Source organism: Perca flavescens, chromosome 9 (assembly GCF_004354835.1).
Source record: "Perca flavescens isolate YP-PL-M2 chromosome 9, PFLA_1.0, whole genome shotgun sequence".
NCBI classification, from domain to species: domain Eukaryota; kingdom Metazoa; phylum Chordata; class Actinopteri; order Perciformes; family Percidae; genus Perca; species Perca flavescens.
In genome coordinates, this window is record NC_041339.1 from 19,802,144 (window position 1) to 19,825,845 (window position 23,702).

The window sequence follows — 23,702 nt, forward strand, 5'->3', positions numbered from 1 at the left end:
CACCCAGAGCCTTGAGCATTTCTGGACGTATCTCATCAATCCCGGGGCTTTGCCACTGTGTAGTTGTTTGACTACATCAGTGACTTCCGCCTGGGAAATCGACGACAATCCCCCATTATCCTCCAGCTCTGCCTCTACCATAGAGGGCGTATTAGTCGGATTCAGGAGTTCCTCAAAGTGCTCCTTCCACCGCCCTATTACCTCTTCAGTTGAGGTCAACAGTGTCCCATCCTTACTGTACACAGCTTGGATGGTTCCCCGCTTCCCCCTCCTGAGGTGGCGAACAGTTTTCCAGAAGCACTTTGGTGCCGACCGAAAGTCCTTCTCCATGTCTTCTCCAAACTTCTCCCACACCCGCTGCTTTGCCTCTTTCACGGCAGAGGCTGCAGCCCTTCGGGCCCTTCGGTACCCTGTCCTCCGGGATAACATATCCCGGAAAGACTCCTTCTTCAGTCGGACGGCTTCCCTGACCACCGGTGTCCACCACGGTGTTCGTGGGTTACCGCCCCTTGAGGCACCTAAGACCCTAAGACCACAGCTCCTCGCCGCAGCTTCAGCAATGGAAACTTTGAACATTGTCCACTCGGGTTCAATGCCCCCAGCCTCCACAGGGATGCACGAAAAGCTCCGCCGGAGGTGTGAGTTGAAAGTCTGTTGGACAGGGGCCTCTTCCAGACGTTCCCAATCTACACGTTTGGGCTTACCAGGTCTGTCCAGAGTCTTCCCCCACCCTCTGACCCAACTCACCACCAGATGGTGATCGGTTGACAGCTCTGCCCCTCTCTTCACCCGAGTGTCCAAAACATACGGCCTCAGATCAGATGAAACGATTATGAAATCGATCATTGACCTTCGGCCTAGGGTGCTCTGGTACCAAGTACACTTATGAGCATCCCTATGTTCGAACATGGTGTTCGTTATAGACAATCCATGACTAGCACAGAAGTCCAACAACAAACAACCACTCTGGTTTAGATCAGGGAGGCCGTTCCTCCCAATCACGCCTCTCCAGGTGTCTCCATCATTGCCCACGTGTGCGTTGAAGTCCCCCAGCAGAACAATGGAGTCCCCACTGGAGCCCCATGCAGGACTCCAGTCAAGGTCTCCAAGAAGGCTGAATACTCCGAACTCCTGTTTGGTGCATATGCCCAAACAACAGTCAGAGTTTTCCCCCCACAACCCGCAGGCGTAGGGAGGCGACCCTCTCGTCCACGGGGTAAACTCCAACACAGCGGGCGCTCAGCCGGGGCTTGTGAGTATCCCCCCACACCCGCCCGGGCGCCTCACACCCTGGGCAACTCCGGAGAAGAAAAGAGTCCAACCCTTATCCAGGAGTATGGTTCCAGAACCACGACTGTGCGCGAGAGGTAAGCCCCACCAGATCTAACCGGTAGCGCTCCACCTCCCGCACCAGTTCCGGCTCCTTCCCCACAGAGAGGTGACGTTCCCGCCCCCAGAGCCAGCGTCTGCCGCCCGGGTCTGGTCCGTCGAGGCCCCTGACCTTCACTGCCACCCATGTGGCATCGCACCCGACCCCAACGGTTCCTCCCACAGGTGGTGGGCCCATGGGATGGAGAGGGAGTTGCCACGTAGCTTGTTCGGGCTGTGCCCGGCCGGGCTCCGTGGCAAACCCGGCCACCAGGCGCTCGCCGACGAGCCCACCGTCTGGGCCTGGCTCCAGACGGGGGCCCCGGGCTTCCTCCGGGCAGGGTCACTCCATCTCTGCTTAGCTTTTTCATTGGGGTTTTTGAACCATTCTTTGTCTGGCCCCTCACCTGAGACCACTTTGCCTTGGGAGACCCTACCAGGAGCACAAAGCTCCAGACAACACAGCCCTCAGGTTCACAGAGACACACAAACCTCTCCACCACGATAAGGTGATGGTTCATGGAGATGGTTCGCAATACACACTGTTTAAATCGATAACATTTCTTGAAATGATCACTAAACTTAAACAGCTTTTTCACAAAAACTGTAAAATATATCAAACTGAAAAGCACAAGCCTGATAGCTGAATATTTTGTGAACATTTTAAAGTTTGTTTGGCGTCTGTAGGTGATAGTATGAAGGAGCTGAAATTTTTGGGAGCGAAAGAAGATTTGAAGGATTTGAAGGATGCTCTCATTCACTTCAATGGTGTTAAAAAGCTATATATTTTAAAAAGTATAAATAGTAGAAAAAAAGTTGAAGTCCCATCATTAGCTGAAAGAGCTGAACATTTGAAAAGTTGAATGGTTTTAATAGCTGAAAGTATGCAGAAGTTACGCTGAGCCAAAAAACTTACGGAATAATAAGTTTATAAAAAGAACCGAATAACAGTTGGAATGCTGTAGAACAACATTCCCACTAATTAAGCTCCCAAATATCATCAATTTTACAAAGTTGGCACTCATGAGAAACTGTGTTTGTGTGTAAAAAATCCTTGAAAAGGGAGAATAAAATGGCAGTGGGCCTTGAGAGGGACCTCAGCTTTGAATTCATTTACAAAGAGGCTGATGAAGATATTTTCTCAGTAGGTAAGTGACTGTCCATGTCACATGAGGATACCGTCAATTACTCTGAGCTGATGACAATGTAATACTTTTATTAAATCGAGAACCAGTGGAGCAGCTGCAGGGTTAATTGTGACTTCAGGGAACAGTGTTTTGGCTGTGAGGCCTGACAGGCTCCCACAGTGGCGATAAAGATGAGATGAAGGTGACTGTGTGGCCTCTTGTTTGATTAAAACAGCAGTGGGACAGGTTCACTTTTTTTTCTTGCAGGATATTGGTCTAAGGCAGTTCTTGTTTAGTGGGAGATTGCAGAGGCATCTGCCTAGCAGTTAGAGCTTTTGTTTAAAAGGTCAGGTTTTAATCCACAGACCTGCTGGGAAAATGCGGATGGGAAAATGAGTGAGTAATGCTTTTACCTCCTTCAACAACTTCCATCAGTGTGGCCTCAAGCAAACTCCAAACCACTGGCAAGTGCAAATTAAAATGTAACTTTATTGTCCCACAGAGGAAATTAATGGGGTCAGAGGTGCATACAAGGATGAATATAGCAAAGAAGGTAACAGCGCAGAAAATACATAAAGTGAAACTGTGAAGACGAAAGCTATACCTATTCCTCTTACGTTGTTGTGTCAAGTGTGCTGTTGACAGAGTACATGAAAGGCTTTTGTTTTAGGGTGCTTTTATACCTGGTGCGTTTGCATGTTCGGTTCATTCTGTTTGGGCTGGTGAAAAAGATGTCATTCAATCTCTGGTGCAGACAAAACGACTGCAGCGAGAACGCCCTAAAAGAAGAGCATTAGGGTGTTTTCAAACCCACAGTTTGTTTGCTCTGGCCCGACTGACTGATAGGTTGGTAAACTTGTTGCATTTTGCCATTGCTTCGGTTTCTTTTCACACATAAAAGACCAGCAAGCAGACTGTAAATGGGGTTTGTGGCGAGAAAACAAAGCGGACCAACTACAGGATTTAAGGACAGTAGGACAATGAAAGACTCCTCTTTTCCTTTTACTACATTGTTCATCAATATTCATAAAATGAGGTTGAGTTGCAGTATTGCGTAATAATGCTCAAAATCAGTAATTTTTTCGTTCAATTTTTGTAACAGTAGGGAAGTTTTTTTAACCATGGTCCAGACCAAACAAACTAAACTCCAGGTGTGAAAGCATCCTTCATTTAGCTCACAATTACCAAGCAACAACACATATCACAACACTATTAACATGTCATAAATTCACAGTTGACTGCATTGACTGCATTAATGCCCTGGACACAGTAGCTCTGTGTTGTTATCGCAGACATCCATATAGTGTGTAATCACGTGGTCTGCCAAAACGAGTGACATTATCGGGAGTCAAGCTTCCTATTTTTGTCTTGCTGACCACAGACTTGGCCTATGCAGCAGAGCTGTGGGTGGCTCATTAACATTAAAAGGCCAGCCTTGCTCTGGATATGAGGAGAGCTTGTTTTGGAGGATGCTCCATGTCACTGGTAAATAATGAGACTAAGTAATGTAAACCCCCTGGGCAAGGTGGATTAGTAAACCTTAGTTTCCTCCAAAGGTTGAACCTAACAACTCAAACTGACATAAACAGATATGGTTAGAGTCCACTTGAGAAGCACTCACAGACATATCAAGACTTATATCAAATACTCTTTTGCTGAACTACTGTATCTGATTTTGGCAACAACAAAAAAAAAGCAGTTGCTCCAGGAATTTAAAAATCTTGCTAAAGCAACAAATTAACGGAAATTCAAACATCACTTCGGTTTACCAATTCAACAAAAGGGAGCTGCTTTAATTTATGGGGTCTTGAAAATGTTCATTTCAGCAGTAAAAACACTGAGTAAGCGGATCATGAAAAATGAGTCACTTTACTTGCCTGAAATAGCGTGTTTGATGGTTGCCAAAAGCTTCAAAGTCTATAGGCCTACATTTCTCTTTATACATTTATTCATGTGCTAAATGGTCTACAGACAGAGAATGAAAGATTTGTATAATTTGAGACGTGGTTATGATCTGTATTTGTGGAATATCCAAATTTAAGAGAACACAGGATAAATATCCTTTATCTTTAGATAATGCTGCAGGGTATATTTTGTTTGCTTGGCAATGAATAACTATTGCTTTATTGAGGATGAACTGACACCAAACAAATCTTCTGAGAGCTGTTAATTATAATCAATAATTATTTATATTCTATTCCTAGAGCAAAACATACATCTGTGGTTTTTTATAATCCATTTTAATTATGTTTTCCCAGTCAGGGTACAATTCACTATTTTTGTGAAATATATTCTGAAGCAATTGTTTTGCACCATTTTTTCTTTCTTTTTTTAAAAGCATTTGTTTCTGTGTTTTCAGTTAACCTAGCATAGTTTATCGTAATTCTTAGTTCTACAAATTACCTTTCTGGCAGCGTACATTTATTTTCACTGTATTTATTACCTCCGTCCATCTGACTAAGAAACACTAATTGGATTTTAGAGGCAAACATAAAAAAAGTGACACTAACAGTCGAGGATATGTGTAACCTTTGCCGTGATTATTTATGTTGCACATAGCAATAATTTATTAATGAAGTAACTAATGAATCCCCCACCCCACGCTCCAACCCACACTTCATTTCCAAACAGTGGTGACATATTTGGCGGCAGAAAGAACTCTGGATTCAATCTATTTCACATAACACTTCATCAGAGCTGCTGAAATTAGAATCGCTATGGGTTCACTCCAGTGATACACAGGATATAGATTGCCTCGCTGTATCGTTGTCTTGTTCCACATAATTAAACTGGCAATACCAGTGTAAAAAGCACCAGCATTAAGAAATATGACTAGATTTCTTGTAAATTAAAAACACATCCGTATATTTACTCCATTTCAATACTGCAAGCAATTTGTCATCACACATGGTGCAATTATGGGACGGACAGGTTACACACCAGATGAGATTTCCCAACGCAAACAACTGACTGTCTATGAGATGCAAATAACGAGAAGATGGACTAAGGCACAGTACAAATACAGGCCCACAACACAATGGAAAATAATGAAACCAAAAATGTAGACTATATTATGTAAACGAGCATCATGGCTGTAGCATGGGAACCATTCACATGAGCATAAAGCTGAATATTGCAAGAGGCCAGCAGCAGTGCTGGACTGTATAGGGATTGTGCCGCAGGGCTAGAACAGTTGGTCCCATGACATTCATTACAAAAGGTACAGTGGTGAAAGTAACTATGTACATGTACAAGTACTGTACTTACAGTAAGTACAAGTTGAGGTATTTTTAAATTGTACCTTACTTGGATGTTTCCATTTTATGTTACTTTATACTTCCACTTCACTACATCTCAAAAGGAAAATACTGTTTTGTAGTTCACTACATTTACTCAACAGCTTTTCTAGTTGCTTTGCAAATTCCAAGACATATGAGCAGTTTATAAATGATAATGTAATGTTACAGGTTAAATTAACAACATATAAAAGTAGTTTAAAAATAGCTCCCCCTTGACAAGCTACATCATTAAAGTTCTGTTTGCACATGGATGAATGTAAGTGTCCTGGCATCTCATGGCCCATCCCTCATGGGATTATAAAACACCTTCACAATACATCAATATAGTACAACAGAGAATAGCTTCCAGCTGGTCTGCTCACAAATCAATCTAATAGTAAAAGCAACAACTATAGTAATCACCCACCCCTTACTGATACAAGATTATCTTCCTCAAAATGCATTGACTAAGTAATCTGTCAATGTGAAGGTCTCTTTTTCAATACAGTTACATATCCAGTGACTTACTTGTATCCTCTATATCATTCAATACAAAATCTAAGTCTAGAGTATAAAGGGCAGTAGACATCTTTTTCCATTTCTTTCAGATTACACAGTGAAAACATTCAACTTTCTTCTTCCAAAGCAGCAAACCAACAAGTTTAAATATAATAATGACATTTCCATTAATGCAGTAGTAACTGGAAGGGCCCTCGGGAGAGCGCAGACCTCCCCTAAGACCAAGCCCTATCTCACAATTTTTAAGGAAAGTGAAAAATACTGTGTATGTTCCCCAAAATGTAATGGGTTCTTCCTTGGCCCATGCTACACCCATTAACAAAGTTTCATGAAAATCAGGACAGTAGTTTTCCCCAATCCTGCTGACAAACAAGACAAACAAAGCGAAAACATACCCTCCTTGGCAGAGGTAATAATCCAATTATATAACATAGAATAATAAGCGACTAAAACGGGTTATTCTGCATATCGAGTACGTTTATTTGGATACATTTAGCTAAAAACACTAATGTACTTTACCTTATCTAGTAACACTTTTACATGTAAATGTATTTTTAATTGCAGTGCACCACTGCAAAAGAAACGGAGCGGCTGTAAAACTAAGAGTGAAATTTAACATACATTGTAAAATGCATTGTAATAAATTTCGCATTCATAGTAAAATTTAAATTGCAATTTGATAAGTCAACAAGACATAAGTTTCAGGACACAATCCTCTAAGATGTGGAGATGAGAAGACCTTTAACACTACGACAGACACAGATTCATACAGTAGATCTTTCTGACCCTTTACCCCTCTACAGTGTCACTACACACACATTTACTGTACGCAGTGCTGTCATGTACTAATGAGTTTCTGGCTAAAAAGGACTCAATAAGTCACAGAAGGCTGTTCTGCTCTGTTTGGCATTATTCTTCCCACTTTGCTCTGCCTCTGAAAGGAAGACAGCCAAGAATCATTTGAATCAGCCAGCTGGAAGAAAACTCACATATAAAAAAGGACAGAAAAAGAAACTTATCTCCCAACAAGTCATGTATGACATATGTACAAATCATATATATGAGGTTTAATAACTGTGTGTACGTTCTTTTAAGTTTTGTTTATTTTTATGATTTCAACACAGATTTTGTTGTTCACAATGTAGCATTATCAGGGAAAAAAAAAAAAAAACAGGGTGCGTCCCCAGGAAGCATGGATAGTGAGTTTACAGCGTCCTTTGAGATTTTAATGCGTCAGAGACGCAGGACGCTTACCTATTAACATCACTGTGCATAGTGAGCCAGACAGACGTGACATTTCCAACAGCAGGATGACAGGAAATTACATTAGCTGTTGTTTTATTGTGTGCACTAATCACTCATTCCCTCATTCTCCCACACCTATCCTTCCTCCCACTCTCTCTCTCTCTGACGTCTGTAGTCAGATACCGAGTTCTGGGATAAGATGCAGGCAGAGTGGGAAGAGCTCGCTCGGCGGAACTGGCTGACAGAAAACGAGCAGGCGCAGATTCCCTCCTCTGTCTCTCCACATGAGAAGGTCACTATCAGCATGTGCAAACATTTGTCTTGACACTGATGTTGATATATACAGTACTGACTAAACAATGCATGCCTATTTAAAGTTATACTGTAAAATGAGTTACTCAGCATTTGAAAAAAGAGATATGAAGTATGTTTACTATACTTTTATATCAAATATACCTGAATCAGGCATAACTCACAAAATGGGGTTTCAATAAAAAAAGAGCACAAAATTCCCCTGTTTACCTACCCCCCAAGTTAAAGGAATAGTTCAACATTTAGGGAAAGACACATATTGCAGGGAGTTAGATGAGAAGATCGATACCACTCTCATGGCTGTACATTAGGTATAAAGCTTGAGTCAGTAAGCGATTGGCTTATGTTGTCCATTTACCTCGGAATTCAGAGGTCAGAACTGGCAATGAAGTCCTACCCGAGTTGACCAGGTGACCAGTGACAAGTTGGAAAACCATTACATTTAACAAGGTAGGGGTATTTTAAAGTTACTAACACCGTTAGTAACTTAATCACACTTAATCAGTCGTCCACACAGTCCTGTTCATCTTCCATCTGTGGACATGTTTTTACGCTGTCTGTATGCACACAAAACAGCGTAATACGTTGTTATCAACTGGTATTGCTAACAATGGCTAACCTGGCTAGAGCCTATCCCACAATGCAAACTCCGACTTGCAAATGGCATTTCAACAATGGCATTCAACTCGGGTGTGACGTCATTCCCAGGCCCGGCTTCCGAGTTCCGAGGTAAATGGAACGCAATATTAATGCATGAGGTGAGATGACAGTGGTATCGATCTTCTCACCTCTGTCTGCAAAAAAAAGCAAAACAACACATCTCCCAAAATGTCAAACTATTCCTTTAAACCTAGTTGTTGGGTGTGGACACTTCTCTCTATTAACAGGAAGTAAACATTTAAAACCTAGAATTAAAATGCAAGCTGGAAACAGAAGCTGCCGTGGTATTCTTTGTTTGTAAGCATTATAGCTAATAGCTATACATGAGCGCTTGTTGTCATTTAGAGCCCAAAATATGCAGAGCAATTACCATTGAATTTAAATTCAACAATAACACTAACAAATTGGTTACTTTTTACTTTAAATTTATTGAATAATTAGATTTATGTTCCCCCAAATTAATACATTTGGTATCCATGTATACTGCCTATATTCTACCCTATGTGTTTAGTATCACCATATGCAATATAAAGTCATGTTTATGGGTTTCAGAGGACAGAGCATATGGCTGAGCAGTATAGTTTACCCATCAGCTGACCTTTGTCCTCAAAGGGAATCATACAAGATCAGACCTCTGGGCTTTCTGATTGATCCCAGTGCAGAACTAGTTCTTAAAGAAAAAGGTTCAAAGTCATAGCGCTCAGAAACAGTCAACATCACACCAGGGTAATCACAGTTTGAAAATGCAAAGTTTAACATTTAAAGATAACTGACAAACCCCTGGGAGCTCAGCCCAGGTTTGATGTGAAGCAGAAAAGATCAATTCCTGCCGCTGGAGCTTTGCTTAAATATACAACTGCACAGAACAGTTGCCCTGGTTTTCATTTGAATATGAAAGAGAGAGAAACTGACATTGCCACTGTCCCTTCTTTTTTTTTTGCTGACAGGGTTACTACTTCCACACAGATAATCCTTATAAAGATTTGCCTAACGCATTTGAAGAGGGACTAAAGAAGTCTCGAGAGGGAGACTTGCAAAACGCTGTACTTTTGCTGGAAGGAGCCGTCTTGCAAGACCCTCAAGATTCAGAGGTGAATTCATTGACCACACACACACACACACACACACACACACTTACAGCACCGATGGCCAATAAAACTAAAGTCCTGCACCAGTTTTCATCGCAAATTACTTCATGGCTAAATCCAACCCAAATAACTCCCTCATTTTGAGAGAAGTTAGAGAGGAAGAATGCCCCCCTGACCACACGGGTTGTGTGAAGCAGATTTCGTAGGCAGCACCCACAGTCAGGATGCTGATTGCCTGTAGAGGGCAAAGGATTTTTTTTTTTCTTGCTGAAAGAGTTGTTTACTGTAGCAAAAATACTTGTTCATACTCTTGATGAGAATTTCCATTTGCCCAGTGAGCTGAATAATAGCTCATTCTGCAGGGTTCTCTTTCTCCTTTTTGTATTCTCCCCATTTCTAAAGAAGTGACCTCTTTGAAGGCTGAAAGAGCAAAGCTTTCATACAAAGTACTTTCGGAATCCCCTGGAATATACAGAAATGTGCCAGTTATTCTGAGGAGAGGATTATCCCGCGGTGTATGGAGCTAATACGATTCCAAAATTCCTCCTAGGGCGCTTAGTGGTTTATTGCCCCACTGTGAAGACCTCTGAATCATTGATTAATTCAAAGAGTGGAACAAAAAAGCATAGACAAAGATTAGCCTTAGAGCAGGTTATTAAGTGTGTCCTTACAGACACAAATACAGAGAGGTAATCTCATAATCTCACATTTTGGATTTAAGATTAGTTATATCATTGTCTGCCCTCTTGTGCTGATCAAGGGTACTTTCCATTTGTATGTCCCTGCTAAGGACCAACGCTGGCTCAAAGATCAACCACAGTGCCTGCCACACAGTCACATTCAACATTTACTGATCAAAAACTCCCAACTCAAAAAATGTTTAGTCCATCTATTAGTCGATGGATACAAAATTAATGTGCATATATTTTGAGGACCAATTAATCATTTCAGTTATGTTTAAAACAAAAATGCCAAACATTTGCTTGTTCCAACTTCTCCAGTGAAAGGATTTGCTGCTCCTCTTCATTTTAAATATCATTGTAAATTGAATATTTGGATTTTTTGGTAATGTAATGGATTTTATTTGTAGGACAAGACAAAGAATTCTGAAGAAGACACCTTGGGCTCTGGGAAACTGTGATTTGAAGTCTTCATGTGTTTTGTCTGACCGAAAAATGACTCAAATGTTAAATCCATTATCACAACTTGACCTACTTGAAGTAAGCCATTTGCTCCTCTAGGGAGGATAGGTCATTGACAAATGTCCTCCACCTCACTCACAACAGTCCCTGATTAATTTTCTGATGCGCTACTAATCGTTTAGCTCTAAATAAATAAGTCCTCACCATACAGTCTATGGTCCTCACCTAAATTATAACTTTCCTTTTTTTAAAAGACATAAAGCAGTAGTTCAGCAAGTCATCTCTTATAGCTTCATTGAATAATAAATGGCATTCTATCACTGATGATTTAATGGAGTATCTGAGAATATCTAAGGACAAACCTCCAAGCTAAACACTTTATTTTTTTTTTTAAATCATAATTGCACGCACCTTTGTTTGACCACATAAAAGTTTTACATTAAAGAACTTCTGAATGTTTAAATGCACCGTAGCTCCTGTGTTGATGTGTCTTAAACACTGGCATCATTCGCTCTGTGCTGGATCCCACTTATTGAGCCTGACGGACAATGCTGAGCCACTGTAACTGTGTTTCAGCCCCTTGAGCATACCAGGTTCCCATCCTGCTGTTTACTGTTACCTGTATTTTGTTTTGCTGCAGGCTTGGCAAGTGTTGGGGACCACACAGGCTGAAAATGAGAACGAGCAGGCAGCGATAGTTTCCCTCCAGAGGTAAGGAGAAACAACTGCATCAAATTACCATTTTAAAATCAAAAATCTCTCTCAAACTTGGCGGAGCTGTCCGCTGTTATTGCTCGGAAACACTATATGTTTGCACAAGTGGGACTCTGTGGAATTGTTAAAAGATAAAGCCTATTGTTTGAGAGGTTTCAATGAACTTCATGGGAGAAGTTTATTCAAAATTCTGATGGAAAGATTTGTTATACTGTATTTATAGTCCCGAGAAGAACGGCATCACCATTTTACTTAATTGTTTTACTTTACCAACCAGTAATTGGAAGGAAGCATTCTGAGATTTTTATTCCTAAAATAGAGACACCTCGCATGGATGGTGATTGCACAGAGCCAGGGTATGTGTTCTCAATGGGTGGTGGCCCACTTTCATTCATAACACTGCTGAAGCCAGACATTGCACTTATCTGAGCGCGAACACTGACAAGTCAACTGAAAACAGTGGAGACAGCCATTCAGGGAAAAAAACATCCTTACTTGTTTAAGTGTGACATACAGTAGATGGTCCATTCTGTAAAATAAAATACTAATAAGAAATAAATAAATAAACAAACATTTAATTGCTGTTCTATGTAAATGGGATTACAAAGGATGGTGAATTATTTATATTTCAGTTCCTGCCAGAATCTCACTTAATCCAACAGACTCATGCATATTCTGAAACACCATTCAGATCTCAGATATTTTGCATGGTGTACATTTTAGTTTGTTTATTATGTAATAGTTCCATCTGTAAGGGGGCTGTTTGGGTAGAAAGTGAGATTAGATGTTTAACTGGCATTAGTCCTCTTCAGTTGGCAAGCAGCATGTTATCCTGCCCTATTCAGCTCTTTTTTATAACCACTTCAATTCAATATAGCCACACAGACATCATATTGAAAATAAACTTTGTTTGACTGTTGATTTTTATGCAAATAATTTTTGCTTAGTTTTCTTGCTTCACTTTTGACACTCAAAAACATGGAGCTTCTCAATCACTTCTCAATCAAATCTTGGACAGACCTGCATGACATGGTTGTCTGGTCACTTTTGTACACATGGGACACTAAACATTTTGCACATGAAACAAAGTGTACAGTGGATTTGATTTGATTAACCAACATTTATGTAATCTTTAACAACCCATTGCACTGAAATAATTTGGTTCGACTGAGATTATGAGGGTTTTTAGGAATTTGGAACATCAACTGTAGCAAATCTGTCTTCAAAATGATCTTAATGAAAGCTAAATCTTGTCTTGGCCTCTCCTCCAGTTTCTTAACTAATCCAAGTTGGTCGTCCAACACAATGCTGCTCCTCTCCCATTTTCAATTACTAAAGCCTGCGTAGATCTTTGTGGCAGTTGTCCAAATGATATAACTGGTGATATAACTTTAGCACTCGCTACAAACACACTTTCCATCCCTAGCTTCTCTTTTTCCTAAATGCAAACTTATTGCAAATCACCTAACCCTGCTGCTGCTGAGGGGAGCATGCAAACCTTGTCCCCTGTAGGAAAGGCAGATCAGGAGAGGTGCAGCTCATCCATCCTGACCCAGAAATCATTAGCCTCTGCCTGATGTTCCCTTGCTTTGGCCTGTCCGAATTAATGCCCGTCAAATCTAGATTTTCCTTTGAAGTGCACACCTTACACCATCTCTTCTCTCCCATGCCGGCGTCCTGTGTCCATCCAGGTGTTTGGAGCTCCACCCAAACAACCTTCCAGCCCTCATGGCTCTGGCTGTGAGCCTGACCAACACCGGTATGCGAAATGATGCCTGCGAGGCCCTGCTCTGCTGGCTGCGACACAATCCAAAGTACAAGCACCTGCTGAAGGGCAAGACCCACCTGATGGGATCCCCAAATTCCCAACGCAGGATGTCTACTGCTCCCAACGTGGGCAGACACGAAAGGTGGAGTATTTAGACAACAATACTTTAGCTCTGATGAAAACAAAGAATAGAGCAGTCAGCTGTATTTTTAGCCTCTTTATCTGGCACAAATTTTTGCAAAAAAAAAAAAAAAAAAAAAAATTTTTTTTTTTGCAATTTCCATCGTCCAAACAACTGACATTACTGAACTAACAGTTCAGAGTCACTGAATAGCTGACAAACATATGCACATATCATGTGCTGCATGTTGCACACTCAAAAACAAGATGTTTACTGGCCATCTCAGATTCTCATTTGTTTTACTTAAACTGCCATTACTCTGTCAGGGAGAGCAAAAACTTGTTTAAAGGTCTCTGAACCACAGCTGGTATTGGTGTTATTTCACTGGCAAGGCAGTATAGGCTATATGGAGCTACATGTATCCATCTTGCCAAACCACTCTTTGTGCTGTAGAAGGCAGACGGCTGTGTTATCTTAAGCCAGAAAAAAATGAGGCTGTTAGATATAAGTAATTTCCCAAAGTAAAGCAGCACTTTATCAAATCATTAATCCCGTAGTCCCTGTGAGGAGATACAGGTACAATAACTGTGGTCTCCGCTCAAATACATGAAATATCATCCTTTTCATTTCTGCTTCTTACTCCATCCCTCACTCTTTACACTCCTCTTTGCGGTTCTCCCCCTTCTTTTATCTCTCTTCTCTAACTTTCCTTTACCCTCCCTCCCTTTGTTATGACTGGCCTAGTGGAAACTGACATATGACATAAAGTGACAAACACATTGCACTTCCTATAACATCTTCAAAATAAAGCGTTCTGCTGCTTTGCCAATAGAAAGCTTTTAATGTGAAGCAGCAACAGCAGGAAAGAAAGATATAAATAAGGCAGATATCTAAAAATAAAAAACAGGAACACAGGACTGAAACTAAACTCAAAACTACAGAGATTTCAGACTGATCTCATGAAGTGGCGTATGTATGACACGCCAATTCGTATGCCATTATTGGTGTGTTATCAAGACGCATACTCGCTTTTTAGTGTTTATCAACGCCATTTGGAAGTGGCGTGTATGTTTACGCAAAGTCATGATATCACGTTGGAGATTTAGGTAGAATAGAGAAAAACAGTCACAAGCATAGACACTCAACTTGAGCTGCCAAAGACACAGCTGAGGGGAGGAGACCGTCGCGGGGTGGCCATGGTCGGCCCTGGCTGCTACCAACCAGGACCAGTGTTCCCCATATTTCTCTCCCCTCATTTCCGCTACGTTTAAATTCTCTGGTTTAGATATGAGGACGGAAAACGCTGCAGTGGGTCTTATTTTCTGCCACCACTAGAGGCACTGATTTATGAAACGCTCTTATGGGTTGTATTGGAGGGTAGAAATACATGACCTATAGTGTTGTACAGTATGGAGGACTATTGCAAATAAACTAACTTACAATCAAAATAAAAGAAAAACAAAATACAAAAATATTTCATTAGCTATTCATTTCAATAACTACTTCAAAAATAGTTAAAATTAAAATACAAGGCCTCCAAACACTACACTGAACTACTTTTGCTGCCAACACAGAGGACTTGATTTACATAAACTAAACCCATAAACAAATAAAACGGAACTAGTCCTTTTAGTTTCTCTGCATTTTTCCTCTTTAATTTCCCCTTTTCTTCTTCCCTTACTTTCTCTCTCATTTACCCCCGTCAATCTCTCCCTCTTTAGTTTTCTTACACTGAATACAAGTACATTGCACATCATAGTTCTGCTATCTAAAGAGAGCTCAGCCGCCTTAAGTCACATTAATCCTTAGCTGTGCGTACGTGTGTGTGCGCGTGTGCGTCCACAGCTCCCTGCCCGAGGTCAAGGAGCTCTTTCTGGAAGCAGTTCAGCACAACTCTGACAGCGTCGACCCGGATTTGCAGACGGGCCTTGGGGTGCTCTACAACCTCAGCGGAGAGTTCAACAAAGCTGTAGAGGCCTTCAATACGGCCCTGTCAGTGCGGCCCGAGGTAAGATGGACACATACATGCACATTAGACAGAGTGAAGCTGTACAATCACAGAGATGCGCCGCAAGCAGAAATAGTCTCAATGGTCGATTTGAGCTTCAGTGGAAGTAACCATGTCAGAAAAAAGTTTGTAAACGTAAAAAGGCAAAAAATTGCAAATCTTAAAATAAAAAAATATTTAATTCCAATTTATTCCTTTTGTCATCACTAAAGGAACATGCATATAGTATGGTGACATATTGAGAAATACATGGTAAAACAACAAAAATCATCACATTCTTAAAAAGGGTCAGTTCACCCCACAACATACAGTAATTTTCCAATTACACCTAGTCGTATCCAGCCATGCCAAATATTTTCTGAGATTTTGCATGTGCTGAAGAAGACTCACTGACAAAGATCTGACTAGCTGACTGTAAGCTGTAGTTGGTCAACACATGGGATGCACTAGTTTCCTTGCAGAGACAACATGTCTGACAGCTGGTTGACTCCACCTGGCACGCTATTATGCCAGTGATGTAAACTCTGCATCTTTCAGGCAACACTTAATGGATAATCAGAGGCTCATTCATATATTCAAAGCCAATTCATTTTACAAAATTGTTACTGCTTATTTTTGCCCAATTGGACTCCAAGGATGCTGGTTCGTTTGCGTTCCCTAGCTGGTGGCTGTTGATACATTGCTACATTACAGGGAGTCACGCAAAGTTTCGTAATATCTTCAGAAAAATGCCCAATGTTGGTGATTTTTAGTTGTTGCAATAATGATAATTAAAAACAGAAACTATGACAATTATATTCAGTTGTACTGCAACACACTTTTCTCCAAAACGACAACAGTATTGTGAGATTTTGGGAATGATTATGCCAAAGAATTACTGTATATGAGCCATTTGCACTAAATGCACAAAATACTTGGAATGCTTATTACATTAAATAACAAAACTTGCAAAAACAAATTATATTTTCCATGGTACATTGTGAATGTATTCACAAATTAATGTATTAGACTTGCATATATCAAAGATACTGTATGTTTTTATAAACCCTAATTGAAATACTTGGGAATTCAAAATTTCAACCCTAGAGTGTTATTGAAGGACATGACTTTTTAACATTTGGGACATTTTGTAATAAGTCCCCGTCTAGGGTAACACACACACACACACACACACACACACACACACACACACACACACACACACACACACACACACACACACACACACACACACACACACACACACACACACACACACACACACACACACACACACACACACACACACACACACACACACACACACACACACACACACACACACACAAATCATGTCCCAGCAAGTATATTACTCACTGGTAAATCCAACCTCCCCATTTGACTTGGTAATATCTGCTCCCCTGCTGGAAAAAAAAATAGCTCTGAACACAAAGAGAGATAATAATATATTGCTGCTCGGCTTAGCCAAAGATGAAGGACCCCTATACTGTAGCAGACCATGACCTCCGTATGTGCCTGTGTACCTGCAGGTGGGAAACAACGGCAAGGACACCCTGTGTGATGTAACACAGCCCTCCTTAAAATACCCTTGTTAGGTTATGTCATAGCTGCAATGCTCCAAACACGTCCTTTGTGCATAAAAAATTAAACATAAAATACAGAATGATGTCTCTAACACTGCTTTGTCATGCTGTCTCTGCATATACAAGGCTGTGTTGTATAGCAGCACAGATTATTCAGCTCTATTTTACTTATTCTGTTGGACACAATGTCTGCTGCTTGATCAGGTCTTTCAGAGCTGGAAAGCATTTTAGACTTTAAGATAATGTTGCAGATGAGTTTCTCAGGCTCAAAAGGAGTTCGCCAGTGTGTTTACTAATTAAAGTGGCTACAAGGAACTTTCAGTTTGTCTAGTGGCCCTTTAGGACAAAAGTGGTAGTGTTTTTACCACAACTGCTGTCGTAAAGATCTTTTCCTTTTGCATAGTTGCAAAACATTAGCTATATCCACTAGGGCTGCAGCTATCGATTATTTTAGTAATTTAGTATTCTACCGATTATTCCATCAATTAATCGAGTAATCAGATAAGGAATACTTTTGTTTTATTGAAGAGCAATAATATACAATAGTTTGGTTTAATTTTCGGAAAAAGCAATTATTATATTATACAGCATTTAAGTCACATATTACATTGTTTTTAAAGAAAATATTTTCTGAAATGCAATAACAACCTCAAACTAAGGAATACATTAAACATACATAAACATTACCTTAAATTGTCAGAACTAGTTTCCTGTAGTAACTAGTACTAGTAACCTGAGACTGATCTGTATATAGGCCAATATGTAAATATTAGTTATACTCAACCTATTTTCATTTACTTATTTGATTACAATGTCACACAGCTGTTACACGTATGCTAGTAGATTGTTGATCAGCTGTACAGTAGCGACAGTGACAGCGACAATAATAATCCTCCATGCAGAAACACAGTGAACGAACATTGGTAACATTAATTAAAGAAAGCTTTGAGGCAAAACATTTTGCGTCAAGGATTTTTAGCAATCAAATTATTCCAGTTACTCGAGGAATCGTTTCAGCCCTAAACTTAATCAGTCATTCCACGAAGCGGACCTGACAAAAGTAGCTAAATCACAGAGTTGTATGGCTGATGAACCTACACAAACACAACTACCAAAAACAAAGGCAAGAAAATACGTACTGGTGACCACAATTTGATCTAAAGAGCCAACTTGTTGACTTGCCAACTTGTTGACTATCCCTTTTATAGTAATCAAATTATTCGAGTTACTCGAGGAATCGTTTCAGCCCTAATATCCATGTTAAACCTTTATACGTGAATAAATACTAGAAAACACAAATCTACCATTATCTAGGGATAGTAACAACAATAACAAAGGCAAAAATAATGTGCCCAGTGCAGCAAAATGTACGTAACGTCCACTGGAGGAAAGCATGTAACGTTTTTACCCACTGTATTACTGAGTTAGCGTTACCGGGAGGTCATATAGTTGCGATGAATGTTTTACTCAGATAGAAATCATTCATTTACAATAAGAGAATACGGTACCAATGCATTGTTGCATTTCAATTGTTGCGTACGGTAACTTAACTTAGGTAATTACATACCTGTCTAGGAGGAAGAGGGGCAATTCAGGGTCGGTTCTTCAGGGTCGGTTCTGAATCCTTTACAATCCCGTAATAATCTCCATCTGTTAAAAGCCAGACCAAGTTGACTCGGGATTCCGTCGTCTGTCACTCTCCCCTTTTAGCTTTTAGTTGTTCTTTGTTTAATTTCCTTTTTTTCTGATTGCCCTGCCCCAGTATCAGCAATAACTACAACAGTTAACTTCTAAAATAAAATTAAAATACAATTAGGCCTACATAAAGAAATCTCCTACAACCTTTTACTTGGCTGGATACAATAACACAGGCTCAGTGACCTATCAGACTTTGTGAGTGTAGAGCCGGTCTGCCTGCTGTAAATCATTTTGTGACTTTGCGAGGCAAAGGCATCAATAAAAACTATACAGAATTAGCTTTCTTTTCACTGTTAGTCTTTTGCTGTTACAGGTCATTTATGATCATCAGATTAAGAATACATGTTTCAGAAACATTTAAAAGTTCCTCGTAGCTACTTTAAATACATACATATATTATATATTCAAGCCACATATGTAACACACATCCCAGTGAACATCACTAAAAACAAATCTTTCATCGTCACCCTCTGACATTGCTTATCCCTCAACCAACACCACTACTCACCCCCCATCCAGGACTACTTGTTATGGAACCGCCTGGGGGCCACACTGGCGAACGGGGACCGGAGTAAGGAAGCTGTGGAGGCTTACACGCGAGCCCTCGAGCTGCAACCAGGTTTTATCAGGTCCCGCTACAACCTGGGCATCAGCTGTATTAACCTGGGGGCACACAGGTGAGTGACCTGGGGCTATAGGAGAGTGGGACAGAACTCTCATTAGCACCCATGGAGAAAAGTCCAAATGGTACTTCCAGCCATGGAAGAGAATATACAATCTAGCAAAGTAAGGATAAATATACTTTAAACTCAGCAACCCACCTATTAGGGCTGCGATTATCAATTAATCTGCCTATTATTTTCTCAATTAAGCAAGTAGGTAATCATTGGGTCTATACAATGTCAGAAAATAGTGAAAAATCCCTGTTATAATTACCCACAGCATGGTCATTATCCAGAGTTCTTTTAAACCTTAAAAATATAATAATTACCATTAAATCCTCACATTAAAGAGGCTGCAACCAGAGAATGTTTGGTATTTTTCTTTGGAAAATGACAAACAATTAACCAATTATTAAAATGGTTGCAGCTCTAATTCAAAATCCCAACATTTGTGATTTGGAGTAGTTTGTGATGAGCAGATGAATAACAGTAGGCTACATAGCAGCCTACATATAAGATATTAACTTAATGTTAAGTGTAGCAGCAATTGCTTTTTTGTGATACATTTCTGTATCACTAGATGGCTGATTATAAAAGTGTGAAAAAGAAAATGTTCATTTTGTGTGTGACAAAAGTCAATTTTACAGAAGCATATTAAATGGCAAAAACCTAAAAGGAAATATGCAGCAAAAAACAATTTAGCCCATAACATAATACCCAAACATGAGTATTCATATTCAGCTACCTAAATCAGTGAGACTCATAATGCACCTGCCAGACAACATCCAAAAGAAAACAAGCTTCCAAAAACAAATACTACACATGCAGTACAAAGCTAGCCTACAGGGCAGCAGTAAAGTTATATGATCAGAAAGTATGCTAGTAACCAATAGAGGCCAAGACATAGCCAGGTCCGAGCAATAAAACTAGTAAGCCAAGTGCACAGAAGATATAAGTTAGCATGTTAGCACAACAAACAGCAAATACTTAGCTTGGTGAAGAGAAGCAGTGACCCTCATCTAAGGGGAGAATAATTAATCCTCATGGAAGAGTTGTTTCTACCCTGGAGACATCAAGGACAAGAAAATAACTCTCAGTGTCTGGGTTGAAGTGAGGGTTGAAGCTAACAATTGGCAATCTGTCTCTGTTGCGACACAAACATCATTGTTCCTTCACAAACTTTCCGCCAAGGTCAAGTGGAGTACTGACAGCCTTTTGGAAGAGTGTGTTGTAAGGTTACACTGAAGTAACGCTAAATAGCTTAACAGGTGTTGCTGCATTTGCAATATATCCACATAGGCCTATGACATGTCACATCACATTGCATAAAAGCATGATTAGGACTCACCTAGCCTGTAGAGTTTAACTGCCCAGGTTCAATATTTCTCTGACATGTCTACCTTCATCCCAATAGAATAAAAGTGAACCTAATTTGGTTTGTGATGCAAAGTTAACACCATTGAACAAATGTAACAGCAACATGTCTTTCCAGTAACAGTGTATAGGCTATCATTCTGGGCAAATTACACACATGCATGAGATCACCAGCATACATCAAGGTTCTGTACACCCCCACAGGTGTTTTCAATATTCTGGCTAATTAGACCTCTTCTACAGGCAGTAGGCATATGAGAGGGGATGCAACCCACTTGTTAGGAAAATGTCCAAAATGCATGCCTTTTGATAAACTAATGATATTGTAATTGTGACTTTTTCCCGCCCTTCTGTCAGTTTCGTCATGGATCTATAATATTCTCTAAACTAGCAGTTCCCTATAGTCACGCTGAATAAAAAAACTAATTGTAATTGTAACTAAATGTAATTTGACCCAGCTGCAAAAAACTAACAAGTTAATCAGGGAGATGTCAATTAAACACAGTTTGTACACGCTCATATTGTCTTGCCCGGTCACACCAGAAAGAGGCACAGTGAAGTTCATGTACCTACATCCCCATGTAATAGGCAGTGCTAGAAGCTTGGGGATGGACGGAGGGACTATTTACAGGACTAGTGGTGACTACTGCCTCTGCTAAGCTAACACGCTAGCCAGCCGGAAACATGCAAGTCCTAGTCAGTCCCATAGTTGTATGGTCAGTCCCAATAGCTTTCTGAGCTAGCTGGTCAGAATCAAAATAAGCTTAGTATGTTTTCACTTACAAGGTATTTGCCTTGGTGTTCCATACAATCCATACAATAATAATAAACATATTACAATGGAAATAAATATAAAGGCAGTAGGCAAGTATTGCAACAGTCAAGAACATAAATAAAGAATACAAAGTACAATAAAATTATTGAGATACTATTAAAAGTAAATATGTGTGTAACTACCACACACCAAGACAGCCATCCACGGCGCTATCTTGAGCTCTTAATGTCAAACAAAGGTCTAACGTTGCAGTTTCGTGGCATGGGCTGTAACCATTTAGCTAACAGGGCACCATTAATTCACTTCACGGGACAGTAAGTTCACGTAGTTTATAGAAAGATATATTTTTTTCTAACTTCAGTCTCCTAACTTCAGAGATGGGATAAAAGTAGATTGTGCCAAGCAGCTGAAAAGCTACAATAGTTCCTCTGGTTCCGCTCCCTCAAAGGCCAGCACTTTTAAAAATCTTGCACAGATTTACTTCTCCCCCATGAGCATGCGCTGACTATAAATGCTGGTGTGACCGGGCCGTAAGAAGATGTTTAATCATTACTAACAAGTGAAATCACCTGTTTGGTGCCACACAGCATACCAAACTGATTCCTGTTATTGTTTCTTCTCCAGAGAGGCGGCCAGTAACTTTCTGACTGCGTTAAGCCTCCAGAGGAAAAGCCGGAGTCGGCAGCAGTCCCACCAGGTCATGTCTGGAAACATCTGGGCTGCTCTGAGGATAGCTTTATCCATGATGGACCAGCCCGAACTCTTCCAGGCTGCAAATATTGGTGACCTGGATCTCCTCATGCGGGCCTTTAACCTAGACATTTGAGGAATGGGAGGTAGTGACAATAGCATTTCCCCCTTCACTTACAGTACTCTTTGATTTCTACCCAACAGCCAAAAGACCAAAGTGCACACGTCAGAGTGGATTGGATCTGATGTTAGAGACAAGAGTGTAGTTTTTATGCACGTCAAAATTAACTGCAGTCGTCAAAGTTGTCATATTTTTCGCTCAAGTACCTTGGAGCAGTTCTGAGGACAGGTTCTTCCAAGTGCTTGAAGTGACTGCTTTGTGATGGATTTGCACTGCAATTTGTGATTTCCCTAAAGAGCACAAGGACGGGCAAAGATTGTACGGGCAATGCCTTAGAGAACACATCAATTAAAACTGACTCATCCAGTGGAACAGAGTTGGAGCCAGGAGAGACAGGCAGCTTGAGAATCTCACACAGGAACCCTCACATGCTGTTTGTAGAGAAAAGTTGAGGTTTTGAGAAAAAAAAGAAAAATGGTTTTGTTATCCAATTACTTTCAAAGACTGTCTCACCCTCGTAAAGCCTGGATTTAGTGAACACATGATAAAGACTGCACCATATGACCTGGAGCTCCAAATTCTGTTCCTGGCTTGTTTTCATCTTCTTTCAATGGAGAATAATGATACTGCATGAATAAGCATTTTCATAAATGGATTCTTGTTTAAAATTAACACACAACACACACAAGTTTTCCCTTTGCACTTCAGACAAACAGATTCACTTTCTTAACACAAGTGGAATGTGCAAGCCAGGTTGTAAAGCCTTACTCAAATGCATGCGAAAAACAATATTTATTTATACTATTTTTATGGCAACCAAAAAACACTAAGCCATTTTCAGACTGTTTTTAATTTCTTTAAATACCTGCCATCTTCTAAACTTGAAAGCTTTCTGAGCCATTATTTTTTGTTTTGTTGATTATTATTTTGGTTTTGGCTCCTAGCTTCTAGTTCCCTTTATGCTGACTGGGTGGAGAAATACACACAAAAGCTGGGCAACATTGATCTGTAAAACCTTCGTTATTGTGAAAACTTTTAAACTTTCTCACATGAACAAAAGTTGTTACAGGTCTAAAAATATCTCTTTTATCTTCTAGGGTGGCTTTAATAGCCCTCACATTTGATGTACACATCAGAACCTTATTTTCCCGACTGTATTCATTTCAATACAGCGTAATAATATTACAGGTATTGGATGTGTAGCTGCAAGCCAAGACCTAAGAAAGATTGGGGCATTTCCTAATGCAGTCATTTGTGTCTTTGCTGTGCCTCCACAGGCAGTGACACTCATACATTTAATTAAATCAGTCTGCCTCAGCCATCATGCATGATATAAATATTTATGTAAGCTTGGGCAGAATGCTCCACATATTTGAAAAGATATTTGTTTTGCCATCTGCAAACTTCAGTTCACATGAGAACATTATGTTATCGTGCATCCACAAAACA

The 23,702-nt window shown here is 40.2% G+C and overlaps 1 protein-coding gene across 1 annotated transcript in view; it reads left to right on the forward strand.

Moving 5' to 3' along the window:
* The window catches only part of pex5la (peroxisomal biogenesis factor 5-like a), a 106,526-nt gene extending 84,258 nt beyond the window's left edge, over positions 1–22,268 (forward strand). Inside the window, exons 9-15 of the mRNA XM_028587723.1 lie at positions 7,713–7,829; positions 9,457–9,600; positions 11,380–11,450; positions 13,145–13,363; positions 15,188–15,350; positions 19,151–19,308; positions 22,067–22,268. Of these exons, the coding sequence (XP_028443524.1) occupies positions 7,713–7,829; positions 9,457–9,600; positions 11,380–11,450; positions 13,145–13,363; positions 15,188–15,350; positions 19,151–19,308; positions 22,067–22,268 (1,074 nt within the window). The remainder of the gene's footprint in view (positions 1–7,712; positions 7,830–9,456; positions 9,601–11,379; positions 11,451–13,144; positions 13,364–15,187; positions 15,351–19,150; positions 19,309–22,066) is intronic.
* The last annotated feature ends 1,434 nt before the right edge of the window (positions 22,269–23,702 follow it).